This window comes from Quercus lobata, chromosome 2 (assembly GCF_001633185.2).
Source record: "Quercus lobata isolate SW786 chromosome 2, ValleyOak3.0 Primary Assembly, whole genome shotgun sequence".
Taxonomy (NCBI): domain Eukaryota; kingdom Viridiplantae; phylum Streptophyta; class Magnoliopsida; order Fagales; family Fagaceae; genus Quercus; species Quercus lobata.
The window spans coordinates 33,551,289-33,565,783 of record NC_044905.1 but is presented as its reverse complement, the minus strand read 5'-3'; the positions used below and the strand labels follow the sequence as shown (position 1 = coordinate 33,565,783).

The following is a 14,495-nucleotide window of genomic DNA, read 5'->3' as shown; positions in this document are numbered from 1 at the left end:
AGACACTTTGTTCTATAGATTTTTCAAGGCTAAATATTTCCCTCGGGGTTCCATATTTGAGGCTAAAAATCATTTGGGCTCTTTTGCTTGGAAAAGCATTCTTAGGGGGCGGGACATCATCAGTAGGGGTGCTAAGTGGAGGGTCGGCAATGGTATGAATATTATGGTTTTCGCGGACCAGTGGCTGCCTAACGGAGGTTCGGGTAAAGTCTCCTCTCCCCCTGGCTCCCATGATCCTGGTCTTCGTGTGGCTTCCTTAATTGACCACGATCTGCATTGCTGGAAAACTGATCTGGTTGACTCTATTTTCTCCCTAGCTGAGGCCAGAGTTATTAAAGCCATCCCGCTGAGTTTTACGGACTCTCCTGACTGGTTGTTCTGGCCTTGGTCTCGTAACGGACTCTACTCGGTTAAATCGGGGTACAAGCTTGCTCTTGACTGGGAGTCTCAAAACCCCCCTGCCGCCCCTGCCCAACCAGTTAACAATTGCCCTTGGAAAAAAAATTTGGAACCTCCACGTTCCAAACAGAATCCGGTCCCTCCTCTGGCGTGCCTCCATGGACTCGCTCCCCACTAAGGCGAATTTGACCCGTAGGAAAATGCTGCAAGCTGACACATGCCCCAACTGCAACCTGGATTCCGAGACAGTAGTCCATGCTCTGTGGTCCTGTAAAAAACTCGACACTGTGTGGCTCCCAAAGTTTGCAAAGCTTAAAGAGCTTTCTGCCTCCCTCTCCAGCTTTGCTGATCTCTTGTCTTTAGCACTTCAGGATCCTTCGTGTGTGGAAGAATTCGCAAACACCATATCCCTGATTTGGATGAATAGAAACAGAGCATTCTTCAAAAGTGTCTGCATGCCCCTTGAAAAAATCCCAGAGCAGGCCCGTGCATTGGTGCAGGAATTCCACCATATTCGACCAACCCATGCAAAGATCCCAAGAACTGCCCGTGCGGTCCGCTGGAAACCGCCACCCCACGGTCTGGTTAAAATCAATTTCGACGGTGCTATTTTCTCAACCTATTCCTCAGCTGGTCTTGGCGTGATAATCCGTGACCATGCTGGACTGGTCTTGGCTGCCCTGTCACAAAGTATTCCCCTGCCCACTTCGGTGGAGACAGTGGAAGTGATGGCAGCGAGAAGAGCTCTCTTGCTTGCCAAAGAGCTTGGTTTTGAGAGAGTTGTGGTGGAAGGAGACTCGGAAGGGGTCATACAAGCTATCAGGGAAAAAACTCTTCTCTCTTCTGGCTGGGGTCACCTCCTTAAAGATATCCATGCACTATCTCTTTCCTTTAGTTGTATCTCTTTTCTTCATGTTAAGCGTTCGGGCAACCGGGTGGCTCATTCTTTAGCCCGTAGATCTTTTTGTAATCCTTTGCTAGTCTGGATGGAGGAACTTCCCCCAGATTCTGTTGATGTTTACAACCAAGATCTTGGTTTTATTAATGAATAGCCTCTGCCCTCTTTTGTGGGCTTTCCTCTCAAAAAAAAAAAATATAACTGAGAACAGTCCTAAGAATTTTATAATTAAAAACCTTCCAAAGCAAAGAATAAAATATATGATATTTTAAAATGGAGTTATCTTTAGCAAACAACAGACTTATTGCAGTCAAGCATACTAGAGAGACAGAGAGAGAGAGAGAGAGATTTGGGACTTACCGAATCCAAAGATGGCTCTTGAATGTTTCTTGTATAACAAAGACTACTTTTTAAATTTAAATAAGCCACATAGTAAGATGTTACGTGCGAAAGAACAAGCCGTTTTCATTTTAGGACGATATTGTTCTGGGCAACCCTCACATGATAAACATTTTGAAACACCTTTTGTGGCTCTAGGAATTTTGCAACCCTCACATGATAAACATTTTGCAACACCTTTTGCCGCTCCAGGAATTTTCTTAAATGAATTGTTTCTTCTAAAACTTTAGAGAGTTTAGGAAGATCACTGATTATAGTAGTGACCAAACTATCCTCACTACTAATTGGGGGAAGAGAAGGGGGAGTAGGAAGTGGAGAGGGAGGGAAATGTGGGGGAAGAGAGGATTGCGATGTCTCATTGGCTTAAGATATACCTAGAGCACAACAAATCCCATTATCATAATCATTACTATTACAAGTCTCATATATACTATTTCCATCCATTACTCTTTCTACACTATTGAGTTTTTTTTTTTTTTTTTGGTATCTTTTGGGTTTTGAATAGAAATAACAAACCTTTATATATTGGGTCGAAAGACTCAAAACCCTTTTGTATGTAAGAATTGTAAGACGACTTGTGAACATAATACTACAATTTGAAAAAATGGATACTGGTTGTTAGGGATAATTTATTACATTTATATTGGACTGAACTTTTGATTTAAATGATTCTTTATTTATGCAGTGTGACTTTTGGTCTCATGAAATACGATTCAAAGTCGAAAGTTACTTCTACCTAAAGTAATATCTCTTGAATTGGGTCATGAGCTTTCAAACAAAAAACAAATAAAAAAATTTATGTGACTTTTAGTTTGATAATTGATTTATTCCTAACATTGAATTTTGTTAAAACAAAAACCTTTGATTTAATCAAAGGTCTAGAAAAGAAAGATCTATTTTCCCAATGTATATGCTATGGCTTTAATGGATCTTTAATTTACTCACATACTTTAACTGGCTCTAATTTCACTAAGTCAAGTCTAATATTGGTTATGGACGTAACTTTTTACAAAAGGAGTAGGCAAGAGTCATGCTTGGATAGCAGCATGGGAAAAATCCTTACTTATAATAATCTCATCAAGTGAAAATTTACCTTGGTTGGCTGGTTTTGCATGTGCTGATGTAACAGATAGAGAGACAATAGATCTTTTGTTGATTAATTTTGATTTAGTCAGTGATTTGTTGTGCTTGGTTTTCAAAACATTTGGGATCCATTGGTGTTACTAAGGAGGGTGACAGTTCTCTTAAATAGGTTGCGGAATTGGTTTATTATATAGGAGGTACATTTAGAAATTTGAAATGTGGAATCTTTGATGTAGTTCTTTTGGAAGGAAAGAAACGATTGCGTGCTCGTTGAAGGTTCTGATAGATCAAAGATTCTGTTGCAAGCATTGCTAATTAGAATTCTTTTTGGTTAGTTTTATGCGTGGGGTCTTACAAAGTATAAAACTCTTATAGATTTCACAAAATTACTTCTGTTTAGTGTATGAAGTGCTCATCATCATGAGCATGAAGTAATCTATCTTATTAATAAATTTTACTACTTATCAAAAAAAAAAAAAAAAATACAGAAAAATTTTGGACAACAGTTATGTTTTAAAATTTAGGGCTGATTTGATATGTTATTTGGCGGATTGGTAGAGAAAATATGCGGATTTTAGGATTTTGATAGGTAAGGAGACAAGCATGATTTGGGTTTGAAAAGAAGAACAAAAAGAGTATAGAATTGTTTTCTATTTATATTAATTTCATAGCCAATGGAATGAAGTTCGTTCCTCACATATGATTATAAAAAATTACGAACATAAAGAGATTTGCTATTTCAATTTTATACAATTACTTCTGCAAACTGATCTTCGGTACAATACAGTCAGGTTGAAATTATGGTCCCTATGCCTCAAGAGAAAGAAAATAATAAAAATGGCCCCTACTACATATCAATAAGCAGAATTAAAATGAGTGATGCTTAGCTTGCGCAATCATCCTTCTGGTTCCTTCTTCTGTCATTTGAAAAATTACACTTAAGAAGTGATACAAAATTCAAGCTTTGATGCGCCTCAACGCAATGTAAGCCAATATCCTATACCCCACAAACATAAATAACAAGATGCCAACACTAGCCACAGGGCTGATTTGCCCTCCAATGTCTTCTTCAATAAACTTGCAGCTAGCTGTATTGAGTCCATGCTTCGAGTTTGAGCAACCCAACAATGATGAAATTTTCTTTCCATCTCCATATTGGATGTTGATAAAGAGCCTGTAAGTATAAAATGTGGTAGAAAGGTATTTTATCCAAGCCATACAAGATGGTACCTTATGCACGTAAAACCCTCCAGTTAATACAAATGCTAACATTGTGATTGTTACCAATGTAGATGCCTGTTTGGCATCCATGATAGCTGCACCTAAAAATAGGCCAAGACCCTGTGACACAAGCACATAGCCGAGAAGAACCAACAAAGTCAATAGAAAGGCACCCAATTCTGGTTTTAGTTCGGTCATCCAATAGGTCACGGTGATAAAAATAGTGGGAAGAATGAGCTCCATTGGCAAATCTCCGGTAATTCGAGCCATGAAATATGAAGAAAGTGTGTACATACCAGATGCCCGTTCCTTCATAAAGATGGCACGTTCTTGAGGGAAGGCGAACACAGCGTTAAATGAAGGGAAGACTCCCCAGAAGATGGCAATGAAGAAGAGGAGGCCTAAACGATCTTGAATGTCCTTATAATCAGAGTGCCACCACATTAAACCAGCAAGTATTGCAGCCGCGATTACCTGGAAGATTCTAAGTGTGTTAAACGATTCGTGCTTTCGTTCTATGAGGCTTCTTTGAAGCAGAATGCTGAATTGGTTGAACCATGTGGAAAGGGAGAGTCTATTGTTGCATCTGTGCTCTTTTGTAGAATGGTCTCCAATAAAAATGGTTTCTTTCAATGGAATGGTGGTAGTGTCCATACAGGCGGCTTTTACCTTTGGAGCCAACATGGTGTTGTATGAAGAAAAGAGGGTTTGCTTGATATTTGGCTTATCTCGCTCACTTATATTATCATGTTGGCAGACACCTGCATAAATGAAGAAAGACATTAGTGTCTTGTTGGGATTCTTTCCCCACTAAACCAGATATTGATCTTTGAATAGAAATTAGATAAGAAATTTTCTATCTTGGATGGCGAGAATGCCTTTGCAGCAACAACTTATCCTTATGACCAAATTTTGGAAAGAGAATGTGGGCAGGGATAATTATTCTGAATGTCGTATCTTAAGCTCTTAACCAAAAGATGAACTTTGAAAATAATAGATCTCATGGTAAAATATTTTTAATTTAATAATTCAATTGTTATAACAAGTAGAAGACAGATGATTTGAATCATATTTCTCTTTATAAAAGATATCAGACAATATCACTAAGTTTTGACTCAATCATAGACATAAATAAATTAGTTTGAACGGCTAAGATTTATGTGGCAATCTTAACATTACTCTAAGTTGTTACTTCTAATTGTAAACCTTGGAATGAAATTACTTACACACAAAGGGAAGTAGTTTCAATTTGGCATATAGTTAACACCTTTGAATCATGAAAACATGATTGTTCACCGCGCAAATTACAAAGTAATTTCACAGCCAAAAACCCTAGTGAACATTTGCAATTATTGGCAAATGACATGAGGGAACCATTGGTACAGGCCTCGAAAAATAAAGCTCCATATCTTTAAATAGTTTGAAATTATATTCAATAACCAAGTAAACAATACAACACTAGATAAGAGAGTCTTGTTGCTTAATAGTATTTCTTGATTCTCCTTACCTAAAGAATCTGGGTTCAAATTCTTCCTCCACCAAACAAATGTAAGAATAAAAAAATTTAAAAAAAAAAATTTGAGAAGAAGAAAGATGATCCTTCATCTTCATACAATGCTGCAACACGTAATCAAACAAATAAATCTAGGTCCAAGATTCTTCAATATCATAATAACTTAAAAATCACTTTTAAGAAAACACTAAAACTAACTGTAAGAGGAAACAAGTAATTGGTTCTAATTCTGTTTGTCTCCCTCCTAGGAATCATATGCAAATCCACCAAAGAAGTTTTTGTTGGGCTCACCAAAAATGTTATTTACCATAGAGGTGTTTCATTAACCAAAGAGAATAGAGAGGGTAGCGTCTGGCTTCAATTTTTTTTTTTTTTTTTTTTTGGTTCAACTTTTAGTTTTTAGTTTTTAAGTATAGTTTTTTTTTTTTTTTTTTTTTTTTTTTTTTTTTTTTTTATTCTGACTTTTTTAAAATATAATTTCACTTTAACAAACTTTTAAAAAAGAAAAAAAAAAACAATCTGCAAATATATATATATATATATATATATTTTTTTTTTTTACAAGAAAGAAATTTTATTCTAGCATAATCTAAGTGTATATGTATGTTAAGCTCCTTCTTGGAGACTTGAATTTCGGTCTTTGTCCTTCATACCTCACAAGTATTTATACTCGTGGAACGACTATCGCACCAAAGGTTTACAGTGGTATTCTGCAAAAAATGGAATAAGTTGCCTACTATCTCATCATTAACTGAGGTGGAGAGTATATCATAAAAAGACACGTTTTAATGGAAGAGAGACAACTTATAACGCCGCTTTCTTTCCTTTCCCCCGTTAGTTCTAGAATCTAGACTTCTAGAGTATATAAACGACATCATTCTTAATTGACCAGGTGTATAATAAAAAAAAAAAAAAAATCATTCTAATGTGATCATTTAAGCTAGTTGACGTGGTTGGATCTTAAACATTGTTTGACTATATTCATTGCATTCTTTAAAGCAATTCTTCTAAAATATAATTGTATATACTTGTGAAATGACCAATTCTAAAATATAATTGTATAAACTTGTGAAATGACCACCGTACTAAAGGTCTACAGTGATATTTTGAAAAAAATGGAATAAGCTGCCTACTATCTCATCATTAATTGAGGTGGAGAGTACATCATAGAGAGACACGTTTTAATGGAAGAGAGACAACCTATAACGCTGCTTTCTTTTCCCCGTGAGTTCTAGAATCTAGACTTCTAGAGTATAATAAACGACATCATTCTTAATTGACCAGGTGTATAATAATAAAAAAAATTATTCTAATGTGATCATTTAAGCTAGTTGACGTGGTTGGATCTTAAACATTGTTTGACTATGTTCATTGCATTCTTTAAAGCAATTCTTCTAAAATATAATTGTATATACTGTTAATTAGTTTTTTTTTTTTTTTAAATTTTAAAGTAAAATAAGGAAAAAAAAAAATCTAACTTAAATAAATGCACACGCGTACGTACAATAAAAACTCAAAGAAGATGCTTTAAAAATAAAAATTCAATATGACAAGTCTTTGTTGAGTGGGGTTTACTTTGCAGCTAAAAGGCAACAGATTTTAATTCAGCTAAAAAATAAAAAAACAATAAATTTGAGAGAAGCTCCAGTGATTTTGGGAAGGCCGAAAGGCAAAATTGGTGGAGGGAGAGAAAGATCCATGATGGGCAAAGATCATAGATTTTATAAACTAGATATGATCACTCAGATCTCAAACAAAGGGCATATAATTGACCCTAGTAAGATGCGTTTTTAAAAAAAATCTATTATTATTTATTATTATAGATATAATACAATTTTAACATACCAATTATGTCCATTCTATGATAATTAATCTTTATTATCACGCTAATATACTAATTAATTTTTAGCATTGAGAGAGTTTACACCTTAAATTATTTATTTGACAACAAAAAACTTTACCAGTTAAATTAAATAAAACTTGATTCTTGTAAGTTGCTAGATAAATGTACATTAGCATGTACAATATCTATCTTTAGAATAAAATATAAAAACAAGGACAAGAAAAAGGACAATAGGCAGGAAATGAACAATAATAATAAATTAATAACAATAAAGAATTATTAATTGATTAATGGTGTAAGACTTAATTAGTGACGTGTAGGAGCATATAAGTAGCACAACAACAGAAAAAAAAGGTTACTAAACAAAAGCTGACCAATGTTAGTGGTAAAGTATGGTGGGAATCCACTCAACAGTCAACAGTTGGTGGTGAGCCCTAGAGTTAGGGCGACCACACTTTTTGTTTATCTTTGTCTCACGAAACTCTTTTATTTTTTTGATTTCTTTTCAATTTTCAAACCAAAGCTAACAAAACTTTAAAACCTTTTGGTTGCTTTGGAAGAACCATGATGGAGTTCAATTCAAAGCAACCAAACACGTGTTGCTCTTCAACCTAGGTCCTAATAAGTCTAACCAGGAAGTAGAGGACGTGCAGTACCTAGTCTTAACAGGTGTAATAAAAGTTGCATGGGACATCTTAGGGCAGTGATATCTAGTACTGTTCCGTTACATGCAGTACAAATTTTAGAATACTTTTTATTTTTCTATCCTAGCTGGGCTAAGTGACCACAACGGAAACACCAGTTAGTTTTCTGTATTCTAGAAGATCGTTTTCCAATCACCAAACACAATAATTTATATTATGAAGAAGTAAAAGAAAATAATTTTCCATTCAGATTACAAATATATAAGATAGTGTTAAAATGTAGAATCTCTTTTTGGGGTCTGAAAAAAAAAAAAAAAAAAAAAAAAAAAAAAAAAAAAAAAAAAAAACTTTATAGCATTAAAAGTGGGTTGGATGTAAAACAATATGGTATATGTGTAAAAATGATCATATATGTGTGCAACTGTTATTTTATATGAAAAATATGCATGTAAATTAAAACCGTATAAAAATAATAAATAAAAATGAAAATGATCTGATAATTTAAGCTAAAATTAATTAACTACGCACAACAATATTACAAAAATAATAAAAGTTAAAATCTAAGTTAGATCCTTGCTTAACAAGTGCGTCAGCCACCTTAATATTATTATCTTCCGTAGTCCTCTAAAATACATATTGAGCATCGCCTAGCTCGATCCACCTTTATTTCATATCATCCCTTTGCCTTAAATCTCTTTGGTCCAGTTAAAAAAAGAAATCTCTGTCCACAAATCACTGTGTTCTCCACTTCTGACGAGGAGTATATTTATGTTGGCCACTCCTCTTTTCATAGAATTACCACTTACCTTAGCTTAATTATTAGTGATTCAAGAAATATCACAAAATCAGTGGTCAAAACAACAATGAAATTGAAAGAAATCTAGGGGTCCTATCCTATGGCTATGAGTGCATTCCCCATCACAATATCACACAGCAAAAAGGTCAATTAGCTGATTATTAATGACGCTAATCTTTGTCCTCTTGTATGTTTTTTTTCTATAGTTTAAAATGCTCCTAATGCAAACCTATGGAATCCCATTAAGTAATTTCTTGGATGTGATTGAATGCTTCACTACCAGTAGATATTGTTACCCCATTTGGCACAAACCATGAACACTAGTTATAGATTATATATTGCTAATAACTCTAAAATTATCCAAAGAAAAATCTCCCCAAAGGACAAAAGAACTAAAGAAGCCTTATGAACTATTTCTTACCATTTGTAAATTATAGGAAAAGCAATAATAATCCTTGCCCAAGCCAAAAAATTGGAAAAATTGGGAAATAATAATATTTCCTCTTAAATACTGTTCAAGATTTTTTCTTTTTAAAAAAATCTATAAAAAAAAATTCCTCGAAACAAACACAACTTTAACTAATTCATCGTCGGCTTCTCTACCACAATCCACTTGATAATTATTGTGTCCAAGAATAAAATAAAGGGAAGTTAAGAGACAATCCCCCATATATTTGTGTATGCATTAGTTGAGGCACCTAGTCAAAGAGCACTCATTCTACAGTCTTGTATGCATTATTTAATTCTCAACTCTACTAAGTGACATATCCACCAAGACATTCAAAAATGACACCAACTTTCATTTAGGAGGCATTTGTTTCGAAGAGTAACACTCAAATCAAAACCTAGGTTTCAAGCAATTGTATACAGCCAGAGACTTGATTCACTATGCGGTGGTTTATCACCTAACAAATGATATGACTTGTTAGAAACGCAGGCTTAGTACGTAACTATAAATTGTGGCACAAGGATTTCAACCATTTGATTTGAAATATTTAATAGACCTTGTACCATGAATTCATTTACCTTCAATTATTCTAAAGATTTTACTAATGTGTGCCTTTAGGAAATATATTAGTAAGTCATTTTGAAAACTTTTTATGAAGAAATGAAAAAGTTACTAACTTTTTTGACAAATTTTTTAATTCCCTATAAAATGTTTCCAAAAATAAATTATTAATATGTGTCTTAAGGGCATATATTAACAATGAATAATAACATTGCCACTACCTCTACGACTACCTAGGCAAATCATTGTCTTTAGGGAATATATTAGTAAATCATTTCAGAAAACATTTTATGAAGAAATGAAAAAGTTACTAACTTTTATGACAAATTTTTCAATTCTCTATAAAATGTTTCTAAAGATAAATTATTAATGTGTGCTTTAAGGACATATATTAACCAAACCCGACAATGAATAATAACATTGCCACTACCTCTACGACTACCTAGGTAAGAAGATAAATTTGAGCCTTCCCAACAAGCTTTTGGCTTTGTTAAGAATAATTATAATTCTTGCACAGTGCATAACTAATATTAATTATAATGAAAAGTCTTATAATTCAATCAATGGTATAACATACTTTCCTTTATTTGAAAAATCAAGGTTCAAATCTTCGTTCTTCCATTGTTATTAGTATCAAATTAAAAAATAATACTTTCTCAAAAAAATAAAAAATAGTAAATGCCAAATACTATGATGTTACTTTTATAGTTAAAATAGCCTAATAGTGCCTCTGTTTTGTTTAAAAAGATGGGTTCTAACTCACTGTAAGTGTGAAATTAATGAGATAAAATAAATCAAATATTTTTATGAATGAAAAATCGATCACACTAATGACATTATAATGAAGATCTCATCATCAAAGTTTAAAATGAATCATCGCTGCTACAATCACCGAATTAATAGGTGTCAACTCATTTCCTAGGGGCACCTAACCTACCCTAAGTTAATTGATATGATTCTTTGGACTGTCCAAAGCTCATACAGTCATTTGTATTCCGAGACAAGGGACATGACTGTAGGGTCCATGGCTTATAAATTGGGGGATGTTGGGACCCATATTCCATCCATAAGTGAAATCCCTATTGGAAAAATGCTTTTAAAGGCATAAAAAATGATTCGCATATTGCAAGCTTCCCCTCCAACATTTCCAAAATAAAAATAAACCCAAAACTCAACCTCTTGTACGGTAAGCTATTTACTATATATTTAGTAAATGGAATGGAATCGGAGGAATGCTAAAGCAAGCTCTACCTCATAAAACTTAAAAAGATTCAGTACAATTGCATTTTAAAGATTATTTTTTAAAATATATTTCTTACTTTATTGGATTGACACATTAATTCTCATCCACTGTAAATGAAAGCTTCAAAACAGTGGCGAACTGCCACCCGCATAGAGCAGCCCCTTAATTTCTTGGCTTTTAAAACTTTTGTTTTTCCTTTATAGATTTCTAAATGGAATTCAAATCCTCTGATTCATTCACTATGTACATAAGCACACAAAGTTTATATTCAATAGTTGGGTGAAAAAATATCTAAATCTTGGATATTTTTTAGTGTTGATCCGTTGGACTATATCATTCTTCTCCTCTCATATGAATATAAAATAGTAGATTTTACCATAAATTTAATTAATGAGATTTCATGTCATGTAAAGTGAGAATAAAAATCACTCAATTATACAAGCAAGATTGGAATATTAGATAATCACAATGTCTAAGTTAAAGGAGGCACCAAGGCAGCGGCTATTGCTAATCCTGTGGCTGATGGGCAGTGGATAACACTACGCACAAAAGAAGATAGTGGGATAAATTCATTAATAAAGCTAAAAAGAATAGGAAGGATTGGAGCATAAAGAGTCAAATCGAGGTGGCCAAAAGGCAAAAAATAAATAAATAAAGAAAAGTTGGAGACCGTCAAACTCAAGGAAAGAGGACACGTGTTCTTTTGTTTGAGGAAAATGGAATTATTACAGCAAAGAGGACACATGGAGTGTGCATCAAGAAATTATTTTCCAACCAAAAATACTCAATATGGAAATAAAATCAAATCCTAGTACGCGTGTCATCGATTCTATCCACCACAGTTCCTAAAAGGCTTTGCCTTTCCATTTCATTTGAATTTAAAAAAAAAAAAAAATTATAAATTTATAAAGTCCTCCACCATTGCCACCAACACCAACACTATTCATTCACCACCGACACACCACTGGATTTGTCAGGGGTTCATTTAATTGGAAGTATAGTAATTAGAAATTAAATAAAAGGGTAGAAAGAAATAAATTATATATTGATTAAAAGTTATTAGAGCATGACATGAAGAATGCCGAGTTACACTATCACACCCCTAGCTAGGCCAATGTTGTGGCAAAAGGAGATAATCAATGCACCATCAATGTGACACAAACCAAGATCAGTGTGGCCCATCATTTGGGTTCTTTAGGGACCAAGCCTGGTCAGTAATAATGACCAACACAACTGAAATCTTGAGTATGGAGAAGTAATCACACGGTTTTGTGCCTCCGTGTGGCGTGGGACATTGTCCTACTAAGGGATCACGTTAGACATAATATCCATAATAATGACCTCATTATAACTAGTGCTACAAAATGCCCTCAAAACAAACCAAAGAAAAAGCGGGGAAAACGAAGTAAAAAAGGTACATTCTTCCTAATAGAAGAGTGTAAACTACTTACATTAAAAAAATAGACACACACACAAACAAACGTTCATTCAAAAGATGGAGCTGGCCAACCTTGCTTTTACTTTTTAAATAAATTCAACAATCATGTTAGCCACACCAAATTAAAACCTAGTTAATTCAACCGACAGATATTAACATCCTCTCTATTTGAAATAAATTAAATATTTAATGCTTCAGATTAAATACTATAAAAAAATTCAACGTAACGTTATATTCAAGAAATAAAATCTTAATGTAACGTACCATTAGCAAGATCAAGCAGGAAATCCGCAGGGTTCATGGCAAAAGACGGCGAAAAGCCGACGGAATCAAAGTAGCCGAGAGCCTCACTGCCTTTCCCAAAGTACAAGCACCTCCCTTCTGAGAGCAGCAAGACTGAGTGAAACGTCTGGTAAACTTGGCTAGATGGTTGGTGCATGGAAGTTACTATGGTCTTGCCCTTTTGAGCCAATGACCCCAACGTGGTGACCAACCGGTGTGCCCCGGTTGAGTCCAAACCCGACGTGGGTTCATCCAATATGAGCAAACTAGGGTTAATCAGCATCTCATTGGCTATGCTCACTCTCTTTCTCTCTCCACCAGAAATCCCACGTATGAAACTGTTCCCTATGATTGTGTTTTGACATTTCACCAAACCCAGCTCAGAAATCACCGACTCAGCCATTGACGCTTTCTCTTCTTTTGTCAAAGAGTTTGGTAAGCGAAGTAAAGAGCAGAAGACTAGGGTTTCACGCACAGTCAAGTGAGGGTAGAGAACATCGTCTTGGGTCACAAAGCCGGTTCTTCTCAGCACGGTTTTGCTGAGTTTAGCACCGTTGGCGAGGATTGTTCCGGTGAGGCCATGACCACGGTGGAGTCTACCTGAAAGAGCATTGAGGAACGTTGATTTGCCGCTCCCTGATGGGCCTAGGACGGCTAGGATTTGTCCTGGGGACACCATGCCTGTGATCCCATTCAGGATTGTTCGTTCTTGATCGACTGTTTGTGTGGGTCCATCACAAAACATGCGTTTGAAACCAAAATTGCGCTTTTTTTGCTTGTTCTCTATCTTCACTTGGTAACACACGTCCATGAACTGCATGAACAGCAAAAGAAAAATGTTAATAAGGTCAAAGATTTGGCCAACTCAATCATGACTATGGAATGACTTGGTTTTACTGTTGCTGCTGTACATCCAGAAAATAAAATCATCAAATATTAAACTATTGATAGTATTGACTCTTATCACTGTATTGTTAGATCTTGAAGAATTAATATCGCTATACTGTCGGATTTAGATTTTTGTTTTTGTTTTTTGTTTTTTGTTTTTTTTTTTTGGTAGAAAATGATATGTTCCATTAAAACATACCTAAATCATTAGATATGGACTTTTTTCTCTTTATTTGTGTTACCTTGAGTGTAATAGGAAAACAAGGAGACGATAAAGATGGCAAGTCACGCGTATTTCGAGAGCTATCTCTAGAAAATCTTGGGCCGTTTGATGAATCTCCATTGGGAGTTTCGACATCAAATCCTGGCATTATTTCCTTTTTCTTTTTCTTTTTTTTCTCTAAGGAAAGGAAAGAGAGTGAATAGTATGATAGTGGGTATGAGTTATGAGACAAAAGGGGGAAGATAGAGAGTTTGAAAATTATGAGTAGTGTTAGTGATGAAGAGAGAACTAGCGGAAACCTCTAATACAAAGCCTATTTATGAAGGTCTAAGATCTCAGTGCATGCCACGTCAAAGTGAAACCGCAACAGCACAAGTGCTACGTGTCAGTTCCAAGAGCCAGTTGGCAGCTTCTTAAGGTGCGTTCATGCAAAGTAGCTGTTTTTCTCTGGTGATTCTTTCTCTTTCTTAAGTAAGAGGGAGAAAAAAAAAAGTTTTGGAAAGGGAAAGTGAGAAGACGGGTGCCATTATTACTTTCATAACTCAGCAAGCTCATACGAAGGGATAAAGTAAGAGAGAGAGAGAGAGAGAGAGAGAGAGGAACTTTCATTGGGATT

General features: G+C 34.7%; 2 protein-coding genes across 2 annotated transcripts; one reads left to right on the top strand and one right to left on the bottom strand.

Annotated features, from left to right (window-relative positions):
• The first annotated feature begins 599 nt into the window (after window positions 1-599).
• Window positions 600-1,451, top strand: LOC115963402. Its single transcript, XM_031082390.1, has one exon. It carries the CDS (start codon window positions 600-602, stop codon window positions 1,449-1,451), a length of 852 nt encoding a protein of 283 aa, XP_030938250.1.
• Window positions 1,452-3,508: 2,057 nt separating this feature from the next.
• LOC115978071 (ABC transporter G family member 25) lies at window positions 3,509-14,148 on the bottom strand. Its single transcript, XM_031100098.1, has 3 exons — window positions 13,899-14,148; window positions 12,751-13,582; window positions 3,509-4,761 (listed from the first exon to the last, which is right to left on the bottom strand). Exons 1-3 carry the CDS (start codon window positions 14,025-14,027, stop codon window positions 3,737-3,739), a joined length of 1,986 nt encoding a protein of 661 aa, XP_030955958.1. The 5' UTR covers window positions 14,028-14,148; the 3' UTR covers window positions 3,509-3,736.
• Window positions 14,149-14,495: the final 347 nt, after the last annotated feature.